Source organism: Colletes gigas, unplaced genomic scaffold (assembly GCF_013123115.1).
Source record: "Colletes gigas isolate AHSC1104 unplaced genomic scaffold, ASM1312311v1 Colletes_gigas_Sc00007, whole genome shotgun sequence".
In the NCBI taxonomy this organism is placed as follows: domain Eukaryota; kingdom Metazoa; phylum Arthropoda; class Insecta; order Hymenoptera; family Colletidae; genus Colletes; species Colletes gigas.
In genome coordinates, this window is record NW_025106636.1 from 2,715,850 (window position 1) to 2,738,379 (window position 22,530).

At 49.4% G+C, this 22,530-nt stretch overlaps 1 protein-coding gene across 1 annotated transcript in view; it reads left to right on the forward strand.

Moving 5' to 3' along the window:
• Window positions 1-1,533: 1,533 nt before the first annotated feature.
• The window catches only part of LOC122396150 (cytoplasmic polyadenylation element-binding protein 2-like), an 81,842-nt gene continuing 60,845 nt past the window's right edge, over window positions 1,534-22,530 (forward strand). The window contains exons 1-2 of the mRNA XM_043394299.1: window positions 1,534-4,093; window positions 14,330-14,441. Coding sequence (XP_043250234.1) covers window positions 2,969-4,093; window positions 14,330-14,441 — 1,237 coding nt within the window. The 5' untranslated portion in view covers window positions 1,534-2,968. The remainder of the gene's footprint in view (window positions 4,094-14,329; window positions 14,442-22,530) is intronic.

A 22,530-nucleotide genomic window follows, 5' to 3' on the forward strand; every position in this document is an offset into this window, starting at 1 on the left:
CTTCAAGTGGTCAACACATCGTCATACGAGCATTTACATTCTACGATTGAGTGAGTCCCATGCATTTATGTTCCTCTGGTCTTCAACCATGTTGTAGGATGAAAGATCCGAATCAACACGGTTGACGACCAGTTATATACTTGATATTTTTGACGAGTCGAGTGACCACGGGTATTTTCAATACCCGTGAGTAGTAACACAAATTTTCATATCTTTTTAGTGCAGGCTAGGGTCTTCTTACACTCACGTTTTTTAATGTTATAAATAAATATTACATAATATGATTATTATAAAATTTTGATGTAATTGTACAGTAATTTTAATAACATTAATCTAATTCTTAAATATTGATCGTATTTAATGTATTTTATGTGGAAGAAGACATTTCGCGACTGATCGATTTTCGAGTCAAAGTAACATGTATTGTATACTAGTTTCATCTTTTTAGAAATTTACTTTGACGACAGAATCGATTATGGATCGTTGAATTTTTTAAATAATGTTATTTATTAAATTTCTTTCAATAATATATTTAAATTTGAAAGTAAATTCAATTATATCAAATTTCAATTATAATAGTTTTCTTAAATAATGATATTTTTCAATATCAATGTATTTTATTGTTGATATACTTGATACAACAAGTCGAGTCTTTTTGACTAAAAATTAAATAAAAATTACCGTTTAGCTATATTTAATCAACAACTTTTTTTAGTCAGGATTTTCAGACTAATAAGTTCATGTACACGCCCAGGTGCTGTTTCTATGTTTAAAAATTCATGACTTGTGAACTTCTGTTGGTAATGTTGCGAGTGACACGAAAATGGTAATGGAAGCGTAGAACCCAAGAAAAATGGGTTGAAAAAATCCATTGAATGTAAGGTGTGTTCAAATATGTACCTCGGTTATGTTGAAATTATCGAATAACTCTCGGTATACCTAGTTTTAGTTTTAATCGCTGATAGCGTTACAATCTTGTTCCATTCGAAATCGATAACGTTGGACGCGACATGGTAAGAGGGCAGAATGTAGCTGGGAGCTCACTGCCGTGAAAGAATGATCGAATGTTGTATTTGTTTTATACGTCGTTCGTAATTGGATGGGAGACGATACTCGTGGTGGTTGGGATCATAGTTTGTATCGCACATTAGGTTTATCTGATAGGTAATTTGCCGCAATCTAAATGGAAATAAACGGTGGAAGGTGTTCGTCGGTAGGTAACGGAACGGAAATTACTAACGAAAGAGGAAGGTATGGCATGTCGAGGCTAGGCGAGGCGAGGCGAGGCGAGGCGAAGCGAAGCGCGTGGTTGAAAATTGTGGCGAGATTCGGAGGAATGGTATCAGGGCGGCTAAGAGGGGCGGGTCGACGGGTCGGCTGGTCGGCGGGTCGGCGACGGAGGTGGTGGTGGTTTCTCGGTGGTATCGGTGGCGGTGGCGGTGGCGGCGGCGGTGGCGGCGGCGGCGGCGGTTCGAAGTGAAACGCGCGTGCGTGAGCGACGTCGCCGCGCGACGCAGCAGCGACGAGGACGAGGACGTGGACGAGGACGAAGCGGCGGGCCGAAGATCGCCGAGTGCACGGCTACGCGGAGAGACTACGGCTGGTATGGTGTGGGCCGCAGCACGGGCACAGTGTTCAAAAAGTCGGCACGACGCACGAATCGCGTTACGCGCCGCGACGCAGAGCCACGAAGCCGCGTCGTCGAATCGCGGTCTGCTGGCCTCTGATCGAGAGCCGCCCCGTCGAGTGGAGCCAGGTAACGCGGACAGTCAGCCGGTTGCTCGACCAGCAACCACCATCCGAATTCACGGGTACGACCGGACGACGGGTCTGGGTTAGGGCTCGCGAATCACCAGCTACGCTCGACCGTTCGGAGCTTGAGCTGTAGCGAGAGCAAGTGCCGTGTAATCAGCGGTAGCATCAACGTAACTAGTGCGTTAAATATGCGAGGTGCCGATAAGACGGTGCGGTAGGTCGGACGAGTAAAATTTCGGGCAAGCGAGGGATCGCGTAGAAATTTGGCTCGGGCGTTCTATCGTTGGTAGGTCGGTCAGCTTAACTGGCGCGTTGGTCGCGCACAGCAGTGTCCGTACGGTGGTCCGTGTGTGCGCGTCGACGCGCTTCGTCGGGTTCGCGGTGATCGAGCGAGAAAAGCAACCCACCGATCGCCGCCACCGGGTCGGGAAACGGTCGCGATCGACGTACACGCGCGCTACTTCTCGCGGTAAGATCCGATGGTGCCCGAAACGTTCGCGGCCCTTTCGTCGCCAGTCTGTGTCCAGTGATGTACTCGTAGTGTCGCGACGAGGAAGAACGATCTCGAGCGTGGTTCGAACCGACTAAGTTCGCCAAGTGCGCGAACCCCGACGAGAGAAGCGGCCGAGCCACTTTCCGTTGTATCCGGTTGTCCGGTTGTCCGCGCGGCCGCTGAAAAGCGAAAGCTCGCGTTTCGCGGATTTAGCCGAGCAACGAGCATCGATCGAGAAGAAAAGTATGCACGCCAGGGACGAATGAGAATCATCGAGAGAGGGGTATCGTGCGATCGTGAAACTTTCCGGGCCGCGATGAACGTCGACGAGCGGTTGGTCGACGATTCTCGATAACCAAAAGAGAATGCTACGGAAGCAAAGTCGCTGCCGAGTTACGCTGCCGGGGGTGACGAATCGTTAGCGTAATTTAATCGACTTGGAGGTTGGCGAGGAGGTCGCGAAAAGAGTCGAGAAGAGGATAAAAGCAAAGACCGGTCGGGACGAGAGGATCGAAATATCGGCGTAGTCTGCACAGCTTCCGGGATTCGTGGGTGTTTTTACGCGTACAGCGTGGATCGATAGGTGTCTCGCGAGCTCCGGTCGCGGCTGGTTGACGACGTTCGTGTCGGCAGGAAGGACCGCGTTACGTCGAACGGAAAACACCGAACAGGATCGAAACAGCAGCAGCAGCAGCTCCTCGATCCTCGTCGATACGATTTATGGGGGACTTTAGCGGTACGAGTCTTTTCTCGAACGCCTTGTCCTCCACGACGAAATCGTCGATCGGTACCACCGGCAGCGCCAACAACGCCGTAACCGTGACTACGTCGACGATGCAGGACGACCTCTTGATCGAGAAACAAGCCGCTGGCAAGCCCGCGCCGCTCTCGCCGAGCAGCGGCCTGGAAACGGTGGCTGGACAAGAGAAGACCAAGGACGCGGTCGAGGTCGAGAGTATCGCTATCACGTCGACGACGCCCTCCTCCGTCGTCAAGGATATTGCGTGCAACACCGGCTCGAGTCTTCAGGCGTTCTCCGATCCCGGCAGAGTACCGAACTTGTGGTCCGCCCCGGACGACACGGGCCTCCACGCGTTGCCCGTCAACGGATCCATCGCCGCCTTTCAGAACTTTCCGACCGGCGGTCCGGCGGGTTTGTTCGCCGGGAACGGGTCCGCCGTGTCCACGGGTTCGCGACGCGCGATCACGGCTAGTCACAATTTCCCGCAACAGCATGGGAACGCTGGTGCGCCCATCAATAGACACGGTCTTCAGGTCTCTTCGGCTCAACAGCAGCAGCAACAACAACAACAACAGCAGCAGCAGCAGCAGCAGCAACAGCAACAACAACAACAGCAGCAGCAGCAGCAACAGCAACAACAACAACAGCAGCAGCAGCAACATCAACAACAACAACAACAGCAGCCTCCGGCCACCTCACATCCAGGCGTTTACTTTCCTGGGAAAGGATACGTGGCCTGGTCGGGTGGGCCTCAAGCGCCTCAACAATGGGGCGCCGGGCCCCAAGCAACCGCGGTCGCGAATCCAGGACTCTCGTCGTGGAATCGCGGCAGATCCGTGTCGAATCTTCCTCCCCTGCACTCGTCTTTACACGCGGCAACCGCGGCTGCGGTAGCCGCTGGACTCCAAGGGAGGAAACCGAGTCCGACGTTTCCCGGTCACCCGGGGCCACCAGCTCATCCGTCTTGCATCAGCCCGGTAAAGTTTCGAAGGAGTACCTCGTACCCCGGAAAGGGGAACATATACGCGCCCCAACCCGCGCCCACGTTCGAAGTTACGGCCGCCGAAGAGAAGGACTTGCTGCAGTTGCCACCGTTTCAGCAGGTAGGTCGACCGGCCGACCGGTCGACTTCTAAACTACGCCTACAATTTCCATTTCCCGTTGTTTCCGTTCCGTTGGCTCGGTTCGGTGAAACACCGCGAAAACCGAGGGAAATGTATGTTCCTTTGGTCGTTGGCTCGAACGCGTTAACGTAAGCGTTTCTCCGAGTTTTTACACCGACGTGTTCCGTTATCGATCGTTGACCAGCTACCACGGTAAAGGCTACGTTATAAAGCCGCACCGGTAATCGTGCACTCTCGTCGAAAAAGTATACACCGGTAGCTCCAACTTCCGTAGTTTGGTTGGTGCACGCACTCGATGCCAGGTTATGCAACTGCTTCGAGACTTGCATTTAAATTTAGACGGTACAACGGCTGTTTCAACAGTCGCTCGGTATACGTTGTGACACGGTCGTTTTTAAACGGAACACCGTTCGTCGAATATTCGAGAGGGCTCCGAAACTCGAGCGTCCGTTTCTTCTGTCTCGGTTCGAGTTGCTCCCGTTTACGCGCGTACTTTTCCTTTTCGTCCGATCCAACATTCTGCTTACGCACACGCGTCTAACGATCAACTTGGAATCGCATTTTTTCCGTTCGTTCCGATTAGGGCGTGACGCTATCGCGCCTCTAGTTCCGCGTAGTAGTTGCTTTTGCGACGCGCGATCCGACAAATAAATTATCGTTGACGTTTCGCGAATGTTTGCGGATGATTTTTAAACGAACGCGCGCGCGATACGCGGGAAATCGGCATCGATCGACAATCGTGGTGCGCGGGCGCGCGCTCGCTCGCGCTCTCGCGTAACGTGTCCCGATTCCGTTAGAAAAGAGAAAACCTTTTCCGATACTTATTTTCCCACCGACGTTTGACCCAATTCCTTTCCTACGCAGCAGCTCCAACAGTGTCTAGCAGACGTTTAAGCCCAGCTATTTTAACCACTTGTCGAAAATAGACCTGCATACTGTCCGAGAGAAACGGCGGTGGATCTCGTTGCGCGAGCTCCTGCCCTTTGCGCATCCGTTCCTAACCGTTTACGCGCTTATCGCTCGAATAAACACAATTCCACCGCTTTATCGTCGATTTTTCTACCTGTTGGAATATTGACGCGATGTTGGCTCGATTTTACTCGTTATCTGACTTGCAACTCCTTACCAACGCCAAGGTTCTTTTTCTTTTCTGGCCAGTAGCAGCCAGTTTCTGTATCGTAGCCTGTTCATAGACAAATTATCCACGGAGGCGTTCAATTCTGTCCGATAAATCAATTTCATGTTTCTTCGATATAAGCTCGTTCGATGCTTGGCTATTTCCTCGATCTTATCGATAAATAGATACAAAATACGATATAGAATTTTTATTGCGCGCGGTAACGGTCGTTACCGCGCGTCAAACAACGTTGAACGTAGCTCGGCAGGTTTATCGACGTCGCTAACCTTAACGTTAGCGAATCGATTGCGCACCACGGGCGAACAATTAGTTGGAAAACAAACGATTCTTTCTAGAGTCGGCGCGAGCGCGACGTTGCGTCGAACGTCCCGTTTAAAATGCAGACAGCCTAGCTTCGAGCACTCGTACGGATATCGTTTTCAGCTCGATCCTAAAATTTTACCCGAGTCGTACCTCTCTCGATCAGCGATTCCTTCGAAACGCTAGCTGGACACGTACAATGTATTACGAGAGAAAATTGCGCGTTGTTTCTTGAAGGAAAGAATCGACACGAGTACTCTACCAACTCGCCTACCGAGTCGACGCGATAAGCCGATTAACGACGATATCTCGCCACGAATTTCAAGGTTGAGCAACGAATCGTACGAAATCGGTAACAAAGGGACGCCGTACTCTATTGCGCGTAAAAATTATCTGCGTACGTAACGAACCAAGCTATTTCTTATCGATTTATCGAATTCGATATACGGGATTAACCCTTTCCGTACATGAAAATAGAACGTATCGCGGAACGTATAGCGGTTCTCTGTGATTACGTGGTAATATAATACGCAAGTATTAACGCGTTAGGAAGCGATAGAGCCTCGTCGACCTTGTTACGTACCGTGTCGAAACTCTATCGAGATTCATTTAGAGTATATTAACTCGCACGACGTCGTTTGATTTAAAAAACAATTTCGTATCGTCGCGTGTAAAAGAAACGTTAAAAATGGTGGTGTTGTTGAGAAAAGCAACGCGGCCCTCGATGAGAACCTCGAGGCACGCGGGAGAATCGATTACCAACCCGTAAGAATATAATAAAATTTCTAACGAAAGGTATCACGAATATAAACTCGCATCGAATAAATTCAAAATGGCTGATTCAACATGGCGGAAATGAAAAAGGGAAGTATCACAATGATTCGCGAAACTTGTAAGCTCGACAGAAAATCATGCTACGATAAGACTGACATTTATTTTTGCAATAGCTTTGTTTTTCAAGTATCGGAATGGATCGATAATTTCATACGCACCTGCTTATCTATCGATGTGAAAATCGACACGATTAAACCGAGTTTCTAGCGAGCAGGAAACAATCGTAATAAACGTTCCAGTATGCACGAAATTAACGCGTTCGTTTCGAAATATTGTAAAAGTTTTCGCGCCTTGCGAATGCTATTGAACTAGAATCGGAACACCGAGTTCAAGTACTGATAGTTATCGATAATGAAAAAATCGTTTAATAGAATTGGACTCGTAGAGTGTAAATTTTATAGAGGTTTAAACGTCCAAGTATTGGGTTTTTTAGCTCGCGAAACGTCGCGACGGTGCGGAACGATGGACGTAGGCCTTAACGTCAACGTCGACGTCGCGTCGATTCGATCTTTCGTGGAAGTATACGTACGTAGGGACGTACTAGGATAATGGAAGGTAGCCGTGTAGTCCGCGGATCGAAACGAGCTCGCGCGGGCAAATAGATCGGCGAAAAGCGTGCAACGAAGCGAAAAAACGCTCGAGCTCCAAGTCCGATAACTCGTCGGTCGTCGTTCACCTTGGAAGCGAATCGGGACACGTGCGGTGCAGTAGGCCAGTTCGCTTCACTCTGCTCTGGCTGGCCAGTCGGAGCAAACCGATCGACCACCGGCGCAAATTACTCGACTCGTCTGCTCGATCATGCCTTTCCCGTTACTCTTAATTTCTAGGACCGTTCTCGGGAAAAGGGAATGTAATAATAATCCGTTGGAAAGTTTCGCGGCTAGGCCTCGCCGGGTTTTATATTTTATGTATGTACGTACGTACGTCGAACGCTATTGGACACGCGTAGTTCGATCGCGGCGGCTAAAGTAGTTTGCGGCGACAATCTCGTTCGACGACAACATCGATTCGAAAAAATACGACGCGCGAAGATAAAGATTTTTATTGGCGTTACCTTGACGCACCGGGCGTCGTTACACATCGTCGTCGAGGTATGTATTTCGTTACGAAACGGGCCTCCGTGCACGCGCGGCTCTGACGAAATATGTACATAGAACACAGACAACGTTTGCCACGCGGCACGAGCGCCGAGCATCGACCACCAGCTCGTTTACCATTGCAACCGTTTTTTGCGAATCCACGACATGGTTACAGCTATCGCTATTCGCGATTCTCCCCGGCGCTTTCGCCGCGAAACTCCAATTGTTCGAGCCGTGCAACGATCGACAAAGTCCACCCGTATCGTTGCTATTTAATACAGGCGCTAGGTATATCGAAATGTAGGCGGTGGCGAGCGGCATCTGGTATTCGAAAGCCAGCGATACGCTAGGAAAGCACGCGAGAAAATTGATAAAAGACGATTAACTGGTAACGGGCCAGCCGATTGCGGCGTACCAGATACGAACCGTTCTAAAAGTAGGCGTTAAAAATAAAGACACGGTAATTGTCGCTGTCGCGAATTGAAAGCTCCAGAGAAGCGGAAGATAACTGTCTCGATGGAAAACACTATACAACTGGTTATTTTAGCTCGCACTTGAAACGGGCAACCGTTATCTGAACACAGCGTCAAGTTACACGCATTAATCGAACAGTAAGACGCCGTACGAGTTCATTCGATCGAAATAATACTCGTTGATGCGCTAATTTTTCGCTCCTGTTCATTTTATTTTCAACAAATTTTATCCGTTCGGATCCAATTATTATCGTGAACGGAGTAACACCCACTGATTAGCAAATCAGTTCTAGATAGTTGTCGTTAAAGACGTTTGCACGTACTTGAACGAGCTCGAGAGAAATATTCAACAACGATAGCGCATCGAGTATTAACCGTGATGCGTATTCCTATTTTAGGACCACAGCGTTTGAAAGATCGGTTTCAAGGCAACGAATTTTAAACAAAAGTAAATTGCATCGGTCTAGGTGACAAAAGCAGACGCGACCATTACGTCGTTCCTATTATCTTCGCCTTGAGAAGGAACCAATTCCCGTAAATAAGTAAATAAATAATGATCGTGCGATTGTTTGTAGCAGAACGGGAGCAGCGAGGCACGCGCGCGGTTCTAAGCGTTAATTGCGTAGCGGTGTCTGGTCGATCGGCGTAAATTCGGCCTTGAAACAGACACTAAACGAAGAAAATAGCATATCTCTGCATGGATCGTGGTTGCGTCACGAATTAGGTCCGCGTTGTCGATTCTTGCGCGCGAATCCAGAAACAAGGAGCAACGGGAAAAGTTTTTCAAGAAATTCCTACTCGAATCGGGGTCTGTGCCGCGCCACGTCGCGCCGCGCCGCGCCGGTGCGAGGTTTATAGGTCAGTCCAGTTTCGCGCGATATAGATTTTTCGGGCAGAGCTGGCAGTTACGCGCGCGTTATCCATCCAAGATTCTCGAAATCTTGCTTCGCCTCTGGTCCCCGCTGTCGCAGAATCCTACGTTGTTCCTGGCTCGTACGGGGCGAGTCGATCGATCCGCTCGGTTATCACGAGGTTTCCTTGCTATTCGTCGATCGAATCTCCCAACCGTCTCTCAACCCGACAAAGAAAAAGGGTAGTATTCGAGGGAAAGTCGAAGGACGCCGTAGCGAGCGATCGAAAGCATAGCCTTACCGTAATTCGCTTAAAACTCGTAACAAGATCAATGGCACGCGTACGATTCGACCTGGTTAATCCAGACTAACGCGATTGACCACTCCTCGCGGCAACTTTCCTAACGATCCAACATTTTTCCTAACGCAAACAGTGAATGACGGTGTCGGCTGGTTGCGTTATACGACGTAGGACGCGCGACGCTTCGACACGCTACGATTGTTCGCGGTCTGGGCTGCGATCGCAGCGGCAGCCATTGATCTTTTTCAAGCGTACGGAACTCTGTTCCTTAACGAGCATAAATAACGGCGGATCGAACGCGTCGCGATCGGAAGCGTACACCCTGGTCGTAACCTTGGGTAAACGCAACGATGCGGCTGGTTCGATCGGTTCTCGATGGGACTGGAAATATTTGCAACAAACGGCTACTAGAACCGGGTGAAAGGATAGTTTTCAGCGACGGCAGCGCTCGGCGTTCTCCGCCCCTCTGCCGCATCCACCCTCTGGGTTTTGCTCCGCCACCCCTTTTCCCTTCCTCGGCCTCTGTAGCTCCGCGCTTCCACCAACGGTGACCTAGTTCGCGCTAGCCGGCTGGAATCGTTTCTTCCGCACACGCCTCGGGATCCAGGTTACTCCGCTCCGCTTCGCGTCGCACCGCGTCGCACCGCGCCGCACCGCACCGCACCATTCTGCTCTCTGTGTTCGGTTTCCACACCCTCGCGTTGCCTGCCATGACGACGATTCGTCTCGCGAAACCGCGTTCATTCCGCCTCGACCGCCTTTCGATTCCGCGATCGAACCACTTTACCGTCGCGTCAGCGAATCCAGCTTTCCAGCTGACTGCGAATTCTTCCTTCGAGGTTGCGACGATCCGCTGCTGTCGCAACCGAACTCATCGACGTTGAGCGGTTTCGATTTCTTGCTCGAAAGGAAAAAAAAACTAACGCATTTCTGAGCGAAAGACTTTCAGAATGTTGTCTTGCCACGGTTTCCGCGCGCGAATATATCGCGGTGAAGTATACTCGTTGGAAGAAAACAGAGACGCGCTTTAGCGGAGCGATGGGGTGTGCGGTGGATTGTGCGTGTCTGGTGCGTCGCGCGAAAAATAAAGGGACTCGAGGAGTACAAAAACGCGCGTAGAACAACGGCTGGTACTGCAAGAACGGTCGCGTCTAGACCGACGGGATCTGCGGAAATGGAGGAGCCGAAAATGGCTATACGTGTACGCGCATATACCCGCTAACAACCCCTTTTAGAGCCCTCTTCTCTCTTATTTCGCCACCATCTCTTTCCGTCGTGTCTTCCGTCTCCTACTTTTCATCCGCATCGGCTGTTTCGACAACTTTTACGATGCCGGCCGTTTTTACTTCTAAACAAACGACCATACTGACAAATTCACCGCGACGATTATTCCAAGACTAGACCCCAGCATCCACGCAATTCGAATCTAGTTTCTGGTTATCGAATTCGGTCAAAGGATGCCGTTGCTTTTTACGAGCTGCAAACTTTGGAACTGGGCCAATCCCGTTGCGGGCACATGCTTTGCAACCGTATAGCGCAGAATCCTGGGTCATCACCGCCGCCACCGCCACCACCACCAACACCACCACCTCCACCAGCACCGCTGCTACCGCCACCGCGTATCTTTGTACGCGACAAATTCCTGCATGGCCGCGCCGTGCCACATTTTTACCAACCACTTTTACTCGATCCTCCCGGATGATTCGTTCAAGAAACCAAAAGTCGCCACTTGGGGCCAATGTCCGAAATTACAGTGGAATTGGTACAAACATCGTAGTACAAAAAAGTTGGTTCGACGAGCCCCCGTTTCCACGGAAAAGGAATCTATAATTTCAAGATCGTGGACTCGAATACCCGAGCCCTCGTTTCTTATCGATTCCCGCGATACAAATAATTCTTATTATAATTAATATTTACAACTATATTTCGATCGGTACTTTGACGAAACGTTCGAAGAACATCGACGTAGGTTGTTGGCTAGACAGTTCCTTTTAACTCGGAACAAACGATTAAATTTGGGCCTGTTCGTCCGTGCTCGAACCTATCGATTCCTACATATGGTAGTTTCGCCAAGAGAGGAGCATAATCGTGCACAAGCCAATGCGCACGGGTCGACCGATCTTGAATGCCGCATATCGCGAATATCTACGCTGCGTCCTTTCAAGCAAATCAGATTGATTTCTAGATTAACGTGCCCAGCAGAATGTGGATGCATACTCTGGCTAGAGCAAAAGTAACATCGTACAGAGATTCTTGGGTATATGGAGATTAGGAGGACGCTAAATGATTTAGTTTCGCGCTCGGCTATATCGAATACGCGCACGAGTGCTGCTGTTTCCTTTGCTGGTTCTTCCGCATCACTCAATACGTACATACCTAGCGCTCTGGTACCCTACCACTTTTCCGTCCCTCGGCTCTTCTCCCCCTCCCCGGGTGAAATTTGCGCAGTGACCTCCTCCAAGAGGAGTGGCAACCGCCTAGCCAAAGGTGTCGGTGCCGCGAGTACCGTTGACGAAGCTGTCAGGGTAGAAAATGTAATAAACACGATCGCCAATCTGATTCTATTGTCCGATCGAGGCACGCGTCCAACGCGGCGAAACGAATCGCCGCGTATGAAAATTGTAACGAGCGCGAATCCATGTACGCGCGAAAGAAATCGAGAGACCGAATAGACGAACGCGAGCTCGTAGAAGAGAATCGGGAAGCGGTTGTTCGCGTAAACCGGTAGAATCGATATGCGGATAGGAAGGAAGCGTAAATGGGAAGAGCGAAAACATAAATGGGATAGGTAAGGGGTGACGAGGGCAGAGCAGGTGGATGAATAGATATTTCTTGACCTGGGCCACGATGCTCGTCGAGAGCATAACGTAATACAAGTATTCGATGCTATCGACGTAAACTTCGCCTCCTTTTCTTCGGCTCTTTTTCCTTGGGCTTCCGTTCGCTCGTTTCCCTTTCCCCTCTACTTTTACTTTGTTGCTTCGCGTACAGGCAAGCACGAGCGGTATACTCGGAAAGTGGTTTCGCAAACGCGATGAATTTGCTCGTTAAAAAATATATCGATACATTTTTTAAAAATATTCTTTAATATCAGAGATGAGGATGAACGTTGTCCAAGTACCGGGTGTTTTAGTTTATACGGTGACACTATCCAGCAGAAAATTACTAATGCGATCTAAGAGAAAATATAAATATAAATGTTAATAGTAGGTGGAAGGGTAGAGTAGGTAGGGGTGATACTGTGATGGAGCCTGCACAGAGGTTGCTGTCGACGCCCTGCCGCTGCTTCCTGGTTTCCCTATATTGATTTTCTAGCGTGCCTCCAGCTAGACGGAAACGGAACGATGCCGCGAGAGGGAGGGAAATGGTTGCCTCGTGCTCGAGGCTCGCGCACGGACACGCTCCTACGCGGAAATAGGCTAGCCCCGGTGACGGTGTGCGTGTGTTGGTCCGCGGTGTGCGAGTCACGCTTGCGCGAACGAGTTTGCGAAATCCGGAGAAGGGGAAGTGGGTTGGAACACAGAGGGGTTAGAGAGTCCATGGTTCGCGCAACTGGGTGGAAAGAGAACAACGCCTAGGGGTTGCAAGCAGCACGAAGAAGACGCGAAAACGAAGAAGGTGGGGCTCTACCTTTTACACCTCCGCTCGTGCCTCTGCGAGAAAGATGGGGAGGATTATCCGACATCGAGCTAGCGCGCGCGTACGTGTTGTTCCTTTTTCGCCCCCGTCCTCCGGCTTCTTTTACCCTCTATCCTCCACCCTCTTCCTATCCTTTCCAACCATTTCGGCATCCTTGTTCTTGTCCTCGCGCGTTCGCCGAGGAATAAGTGTCACGGTCATTTCGTTTTGCCTCGAACGATAGGTCGCGGGAACCTCGTGGAGCTTGAAACGCAAAAATAAACCTCAAACTCGAATCGTTTCTCTGTACTCCCGTCTCGACTAAAAAGTAACAAGATACGGTCTACGGTCATGAGACATTACGCTGTAGATATCCGTCTTGTCGAGAGAGAACCGTCGCGAGAACCGTCGCGTCCACGTAGACCGCGGCAAGTAGTAAAGGACGATGCGCGGTCGGGCGATCGGTCATCCACGCTCGGGAGGTCGAAAATGTCCCTCGGCTTATACGAGTACAGCTACGACAACGACCGATAGCAATCGTAATTGTTCGTTGCGTCAACCATCCTTTTCAATTGATCGCTACCAAAGAACTTTCCGTGGTTCTTTATTTCTCCTAGCTCGTTTCACCGATTTACTTTGCCCAGGGCGCGTGTCCTTTTTCGATCGAACAACGCGGTATTGCCCAGCTAACTGTCGCGGTTTCTGTCTCGTTGCCTGTCGCGTAACTGTCTCCGTAGCTTAATTGCATCTCATTCGCTCGCTTGTTTATTGCTCTCGTGCCTCGGTCGTACTCTAAGACACCAGGAGTGCGGCAAATAGACGACATCGATCAAATTCTAGAACACCTCGCTTCCTTTAGTCGTTACTCTGTCTAATAGTAAATGGATAAACTATTCCTCTTAGAACAAGGTAAATAAACACTTGGAATACATAGGAAATGGTCAACCAGGAATTTTTGCATGCAATTTTCACGAATCGAAAATACAAGCAGCGTATACGTAATGGATGCATTATGGAATAGCTTGCAACTTTCGTTCCGATCAAGTTCGAGTGGTTCGCTATTATAGACGTTTTCTCGTCTCTCTTTTTACCGTCCTTTTCCTGCTATTTTCAATCGCACAGCCTCCTCTCTCTCTCTCTCTCTCTGCCAATTTCTTTTCGCTTCCCGACCCTTTTCCTCGGCCCTCGTCCTTCTTTGTTGCTTGTAAGCGCGCTCGTGTTCGTCCAGCGGACCGATCCGGATACCCTCGCGCGACAAGACATCGCTGCCGGCCAAGTAGCAATTCCATCGAGGCGCTCGTCTCTCTTCAAAAGGTTTTTCTCGAGCAGGAAAGCTCGTTTCGATCGTGCACGATAGTGGACTCGATGAAAGATTAAAATTCGCAAGCTCTATAGAAGCTGCGGATAACGAGAACGCGTCGACGGCGATGTTGTTCGGACATTGACGAGCCTAACTCGTTTCGCTCGTTCTAGACTGTTTCGAACTGGTTTTCGAGCGATGCCAATTTCTATCGCGTAACGACAGAAACGTTTATGCAACTTTACGCGCAGACATCTGTCTCTCAGTTTGTTACAGAGACGCGAGAAAACTCACGCAAGTATTTTTACGGTATTATTGCAGGATCGTATGACGGCCAATGGAAACTCGCCGCTGGACAGTATGAGAACCCTGGAGCATTATTTGAGCGACATCATGCGAACTGGCGCCGCGGATACCCCGAAACAGGTGAAAGGTAAGCGTCGAGGATTTTTTGAAACCGTTGTGTACACACGAATCGAAGGAACTATGTTCGATGGTATCGCGGCCGATTCGTTGAACCGGTCGTCGGACGGTCGACGAGCTCCGAGTCTCGAACGTGTCGCGCCTCGATGCTTCGGAATTGCAAAATCCGAAGAATCTCTCCGACGATACGACGCGTCGTTTGTTCGTTTGGGAGCTTACAGCTGCTGGGAATGCGTTAAGAATTCACCGGAGGATCTCGGTGGAATCGGATCGTTGCGTATACGGGGATCCACCCCTTCGGTTTACAACGCGATCCTCGCTGCGGGAAAGTAAAAATGTCTCCGGGTAAAGCGAGCCGGGAAACGTTGAAATCCGATCGTTGGACGCGTATACACCACTCGTGGAGAGTTTAGAAGAAATACGCTTCGAAGCTGGAGTCTCGTCGAACGGTTACGTTCGTTTCAATCTGTCGTTCGTCGAACCTGCAACGCGCCAGGTTTTACGACAGCACCGTCGTATCGCTTATATACCATCTACCATCCAACGCGATCACGCAGCACGACAGTTTGCATAACAACCCCGTACGCTTTACAATTATCGTTCGCTCTTATCGAATACAGTTGTATAACTTATTGTACGATAAATCGTTACGTTCGCCGTTCCTATTACGCGCGGAAGATATCCGTTATTTAGTTACCCTGGCAAACGTTAAAATCGTTTATTTTACTTGAAAATCTAATTACTAGGTATAACGGTACAACAACAAGTTCGTTAACTTTGAATATCTTCATATTTTACGTAGGTAGCAAGTAGTAAGGCGAACGATCGAAACGCGATATAAAGTTGGAAGTTACGAGACTCGGCATTCTCTTCTTTTGCATTTGCGACTCTCGAAAAATTTTCTTCCGCTGTATTCGCAAACCAGCCGCACGTGTCGTTAATAAACCTCGTTACGAACGTTCCCTATCTATTATCTACTAATCTACGCTGATAAGCAACTCCTCGATGGCTCTGTCTTTTCTTACTTGCGTACCGTTTGGCGCTGTACTTGCTCGCACACCATACGTACACGAGAGAAAATACCTAAACGGGGTCAGAAATAAATTTATTCGGAAAAATAGCTATCAAGGAGGAAATTTTAATCGGATTTTACTATAGCGTCGGTCAATTATGTACAAGTTGCGCAACAAGTCTACATATTCGTGGTCGTATTTGGGAAAGGGTAAAATTCCTTGGCTAAAGAGTGTTTGCGAAAAAAAGAGAGGATACAGAGAGATCGAATAGGTTGACCGTGCAAAGGAAGCCAACTATTCGGCAGACAAGACTAACGGCGGAACAGCCAACCAGCCGACCACTTAACGTACCTCGGCCCTTGTCGGCACCCTCCACTCGACGCGACTCCGCTACTCACTTGTACGCGCCGAACTTGTTCTATCCTCGGCGTTGAAATTCTACGCGACTTTATCCACGCGTCCGGCTCGCGTGCTCGCGTGCTCGCGGCGCGAACGAAGATTCAGACGGAAGCGAAACAAGAAAGCGTCTCGCAGCTCGCTCTCTCTCGTCCCTTGGTCCCTAGCTTTCTTTTTCCCGTCTACCCACCCTGTCTGCGAACTCCGGGAACCCTCAGACAAGCATTCTCGCGCTTACAGTCAAGGGCAAGGGTGGTACAGCGAGGCCTCTTCTTCCCGATGCTCGTCCACACCGAAACCGTACGACGACGACGACGACGACAAAGAGAGGGGAGTTGGTTCCACGGTACTCTCGGAGAATGACGAATTTTCTCCGTGTGCCCAAAGACTCGAAAGGAAACCGACCAAACCTTCGCTACCCCTAGGAAAAACCTCCACCGTGAATACCGACAAATTTCCCTTCGTGCTTATCGTTTAGTCCCCTTTGAGTATCTTTGCAACAACACAGACATTTCTATACCGATGCCTGTTCAATTCGAGTACCGATACTTTTATCGAGAAACCTTGTCGCTGAAATAATTCTAGTTTACAGCATCTCGATGGTGTCGTAGGGACATTGTTGCGTTCGGTTTTGTACACGAGCGTCTTATAATTTAGTCCATCAGCGTATTCCCGAGGGACGCAGCCTGACAGGCAGGTTCCTCGTAATGAGAAACGGCTTCGTCCATTATACCGAGTTCCGAATCTTTTCAAGACGGACTTATTATTCGGCAATATTCTCGTTATCGGTTCGCGACCGGCAAAGGGAAGCTCGGGGGATGAGACGAGACGAGACGAGACGACGACGGCCGTCGCGTCGAAGAGAATGCAGAAGAAGCGTCGCAAAAGGTGACACCTCCGCAGACCGGCGACTTCATTGTATCGCGTAATTATCGTTTCTCGTCGGGGGATGTCCGTGGCGGTCTTCGCCGAGACAGTCTTTTCTTTTTAGCTCGCCGCAGACCCTTACCCACGCAATTAAAATCCGGTCACGATCGAAACGCCGCGCCTTCGGGGATAACGATCCGTTAGACGGATGAGAACAGATCGCACCGACAACTTCCGGTTAGGAGATACCGAGTAGAAGGTAGAAAGGTCGACAGTCGTTGGGGGCTGTAAATCGCCGAGTTAAATCCGACGGTCTTTCGTTGTCTCGCTCCGTCCGATCCCGTAGGTTGTTCGTAGCACGAGTTGCTACCTGGTACCGATCGCCAGCGAGGATGCGTGTTTCGAGACCAGAGTAAGAACTTTTCAACGACTTGGAAAGAACGAGAACGAGAACGAGTCGGCGGTGGTCCGTTGTTGATCATCTCTGCTTGCAAAGTATTTGCGATCGCGTTCGAGGGCGCGAAAGATTCCGAAAGAAAAATGCCTGCTTGTATCACGGTATAGAAAATCCCTGGCGGCTGAAAGGGGAGGAGTAGAGTCGAGAGTACGATAGGATAGCATCGTAGTGTGAACAGGTTTTTATTCTAGAACAAAAACCTCTCTCGAGGCATTGTAAGGCTCCGTCGAGTGGGCGTGCTCGCGACGACGCCATCTTTGGAAGTGTCAGCACGGGGCACTTTAAACTGCACTAGTAGGTCAAGTCTCGGAAAATCCGAATGTAACCTAGACGACGACGCGACGAGTAAGAAGCCGCGGCGCTGTACCCTTCCCGCGTGCAGCCATTTTATACTTTTGAGCGAGTTTGCTTCGAACGGTGCCGAAACCTAACCCCCGAACAGCCTTTGAGAAAGTCTAGTTTGCGTTCAAAGTCGGTGGAACGGAAGGGACGAGGAGAAGGATCGCGGTTTGAGGACAACTCGAGACCGGGTAGCAGCGTTTCGTTAGCTGCGAAACGGTTTCAGAGTCACGATCGATATCGTGAAAAACCGCGATATGCTATACGTACATACGTACGTGTGTACCCGTAACTACGTTGTGTACGTAGTGGCAAGAACGATCGCGTGTTTAACGTCGATAAGATCGCTTTAAAAATACGCGAATCGATGCCGGCGCGTTATCTTGCCGTTATTTCGGTGTTGCGCGCACCGGTCTTTCCTAACAGATTTTTGGAAATCGCGCCGCGTGCCGTCGTTTTTTGGTTTCGCGTCGTGTCGCGTCGTGTCGCGTCGCGTCGCATCGTTTCCAATCGATCGGCTGTTCGCGACGTACGACGAAAAGCGCGCGTGGGTATTTTGCGACGAACAAAAGGCTGACAATGAGTAGCGGCCAACTTTGCGTCCTTGAACGCCGCGGGCTTTACGATTGCATTCCCTGACCTATATTGTGACTGCGCGTGTCGCGTAATCGGTTAGTAACGCCGCTGGGATTCGTAGAGGGTGGTTTTAACGCCGCTCTCGAGCCATCTAGGGTTTCATTGGATCGTACTTTCTCCCCCTGGTTCCCTTTTCACCTCGTCCTCCTCCTCCTCCTCCGTAGCTCTCGCGCCAGCACATAGGCGTAATACGTATAATTGAAAAGGTGAATGGATAAAGAGCGCAGCGTGTAAATACGGACGCTGTTGGGTCGAGATCCGGCCTTGAAAAAAATTAACGATTTATTTTATCATGGGGATACGTCTCCCTTTTCTTTCGGACGATCGATATTTACAATATCCTTTTCTCGAACGCAGTGCCGGGGTGCAAGTAAAAACCTTTGTTTATTCAGTTTTTGTACGAAACATTTTTGGGTCCTCCTTTGATACACGGGACTCTAGGAAAATGCCTTTATTCGAATCCTACGAGTAGTACAGTAGATCGTGCGTTCACATCGAGGTCGAGTTACGAACCGCAACAGAAACTTTCAACAACCCCCCACAACCCAGAGTGTAGAGCGATGGAATTTTGTTTCTGCCCCGAGAAAGATGTTTTCCGTACATTATTTACGACAGCGTTGGGCTAAATTTAATCAAAGTAACGACCGATTAAATTATTTCGCGATTCCCGTCGTAGCGTTTCGGTTGTGCGGTCCGTTGCACGCTTCCTCGCCGACGAGGCTTTTATCGATCCTGCTAGACCAAGCGGCTTCCTTTCTTGCTCCTGGACGACGAAGAAGCAATCCCCTGTTCGAGCTAGCGTTGCTACTACGCGGCTCGGTCTTTCCCGGACACCAAGAAAAAATATCGTTTAATCGGAAACCACCACGGTGTCTCTGTTACGAGCTGGCGCCATCCGGATAAGATATGGTCAAGATTATTGCAACGGTCGAGGATGCAGCTAGCTATCGATCGCAGTCGATACGGTAAAACTTACCGCGAAGGTGAAAACCAACCGTATGATCGACGATCGTCCTTGGAAGCAATCGCGTTGCGTAGCATTTCGCTGTTTCCGCCTTAGCTCGACGAGTTTCAAACAGAAAAGACAAATTATCGCGCGCGATGCTTGTTATTTGTTCGGCCGTGAAGAAATCAGCAAATTCGTTTAGGACATCGAAAGTACTTTGGGGCCGCTTGTTCGATTTCTCGATGGCTCGTGGCCGAGTTTTCGGAGTGGCTACTCGTTATTAATATCGAATAGACTCGAGTAACGAACAACGACGGTTAAAGTAGACGAGCGTGAATCGGAGGTAACGATCCGAAAAATAAAGGTAACGTCCGATAACGAGTAACTGCGCAAACAGTAACCACGCGCAGCGATAAGACGTGATTAGACTAAGAATAGAATTTGAAACAGGCAGACGGACGAATAATCCAACAAAACGATACACGAGGTTTACATTTTCGAGCAGCTATCCGAAAAAACGCACCTGTTTGTTTGTCTCTTTTCCCGATCCGTGGTTCGTGAAACTGGAAAAAAGGTCGAAACGTCCGATCCATTTCGTCGCGCTCTACGAAACGAGTAAAGTCGTCTATGATCGCATCGAACGAACGTTGCGTCGTGCCTCGCGTTAATTGTATTCGACGGAGAACCGCGGGTCTCGAGTCATTTTTCCGGGTACCGACCGAGTACGAGTATTCTTGGAATAATTCACGACCCAGAAAAGATATATGCTGCCATCTGTAGGTCGTCTCTTCGAGAAACCACGAACGCTTTGTATCGTACACCCGCGCTAAATTTCAACGTCCGTTCGTCGCGGATCGATAACGAACAATTTACCGTGGAATTTGGTTCAAACAAGATACAAGTGTAATCGGTAGGACGAGGGGTGTGTAAGTCGAAGAAGGATATATCTAGGTGCTCGAGTATGATTTACCGATCTTGGGAACGAGGGCCGGCCGAGAATCGTCGATCGTTTATTTTTCATGGAGTTGTTCGTGCGCAGGAAGGGCTTCCTTCGTAAATGATATACTATATTCCGAGTTCGGAGCTGACCGTGCAAAATGGCACAAGGGCTTATTTAGATTCGATCGGAATTGGCTGGTTGCCTATTGACCAACTGCCACCATCAGCCGCATTGCAGTGACCTGCACCGTTGTCTGGTCCGAATCGGAGGAAATCCGAAGGGAATCGATGGTTTAAACGATATTTATATTCGCCTGGTATATAAGCTCGTCTTTAATCAGAGACACGCACGATCACGACCGATTTGCCGAATTCTCCCTGTAAATTATTTCACTTGCCGACTCGACGAATCGATTCGATCGAGAACGTGGTTATTTCGTTTAGACGATAGACTCGAACGGCAGCTCGATCCCTGGTCCGGTGTCGATCCACTGGTTATTTTCTTGACCATGGTCAAATTATAAATAAACATTTGTCGGCATCCAAGCAAGCCTCTTTGTATCTTCGGTCCCGTGCCATTAGCGGCGTATGTTTAAGCCGGTACGCAGCCCGTCGACAAAACAAAGCCCCGCAAATATCCTGGGGGACAAAAGGCTTACGTCAAAGAATAAAAAAGGGTAAAAGGGTGAAAGAGTGAGAGTGGATGAAAGCGCTTGGCAGACGAATGAACGACACACACTCGACGATGCGACTCGCACCGGAACAGCGAAAACCACCCCTTGCTTGGCCTTGCGCTTGAAACCTAGCAAGGTCGCGTTTTCAATCGCATCCTTACATCGTTTTTCCTACTGCGCGTTACCGCCGAAACTATCTCGCCGCTTGGAATTTCTCTTTTCTCGATTCCGCGCGAAAAAAAAGCTCGAAAACCTGTCTCGTATAATAGGAGAGCCTACTACGGTTTCGACTCGAACCGAAGATAGCCACGCCCCGCGATTTATTCATCCAAGAGTTTCTCGTCTCGGCAAACCGCGAGATTTCTCTCTCCGTGGTCCTGCAAAATAGTTGCAAAAAATTGTCCGCGTAGGACGCGGTTGGCAACCGGTAACCAACAAACTACGAACGTTCGTAACTACAGGGGCGCGATAGTAGCGAGCGTTGATCAGCCGTTTCGACAGGAGGTGCGTTGCAGTCGATCGATTAAAGTAATTAGTAAACTTGGACACCGACGCGCTGCATTCGTAATTAATTAGCTTCCTTCTTCCGAGAAACTCGAGCTCGTTCTATTACCAAATACCCTTTGAGATTTCTACTATTTATCCGGACGTTTTACGTTTCTCGCCGATAAATTTACGACGGTAGCGGCAAGAAAGCAATTCTCTCGGCAACAATTATCCTTATCGATTCGCCAGCGAGCAAACAACCGTGTTCCTAGTATTTGTTCTAAAATTCCTTCCAAAAGTAGTTGCTCCCTAATACATATGTACTCTGATTAAACGTTAGGTTCTTTGGACCTAATGAAACGTAAGCGAACGATAGATATAGAGCAGCAATAGGGAGGGGGTCGAGGAATCGGTTGGCTCCGAGGTTGGCCAGCTAAAAATCATGCTACGTATAACCTCGACCGAGAATCTTCAGCAAGCATATCGCGGAGCCGTTGGCTTCGCGACTGGTTCTCTGTTTGCTTTCGCAAAGAGTGCGCTTTGCTCGGGCGAAACGAAAGGAAAGTTACCGAAACTTGGCAAAGAAATTGGAGACAGAAACACGCTCGCCGGGAAACTTTTTGTCGCGCCTACGAGACAAGTTGGCCTATCCTATCGTCCAATTCTCATTTATCGAAGCGTAAACGAGCTATCGAACACCTTGCTCCAATCTCGCCAAGCACCAATTAAAGATTTTTTTGTCGCGCAAAGAAAATCATTCTCGTTTCGTTTCGTTTCGTTTTCTCCTGTTTCGGCAGATTCGCCGGCAGCCAAGCGACGCGCCCTTTCGTTCCTTCCTGGACGCGCTCTTTTGGAACGCGAGCGAACGAACCTCCTTTGCAATTTCCCGCTTTCGATTCCTTCTAACGCTTTTAATTGTATTTTTTTCGGAATCTTTCCTTTGGTCAGGTCGGACGTGTCGTTAATTCCGGCGCTCGCCGCTATCCGGTATTCGTTTCGCTTTGAGCACGCTACCGCGAACGAACGACATATTTAGTACAAGTGTCACGGTCGGGGTTTGCGAGGAAACTGAAAATAAACATAGAAAATGTCACGCGCTGCACCCTCGGGACGAAGGGTAAATACGTAGCGATAAAAGATAACGTAGCGATAGACCGGCAACCAAGAGCAAAGAAAAGAAGAGAAAATAGGAAAGAGGGCACAGCGGGTAGTGGTGGTGGTTTTCTCAGGAGCGAGAAGCAGGCCGATTCCGTGATCCGGTCGACAGATTTCATCGATCAAGCCCTCTCCTCCTGCGCGACCGTTTGCTGGATATCCGTCGTGAACGTCGTTTGCGCGTGTCTAAG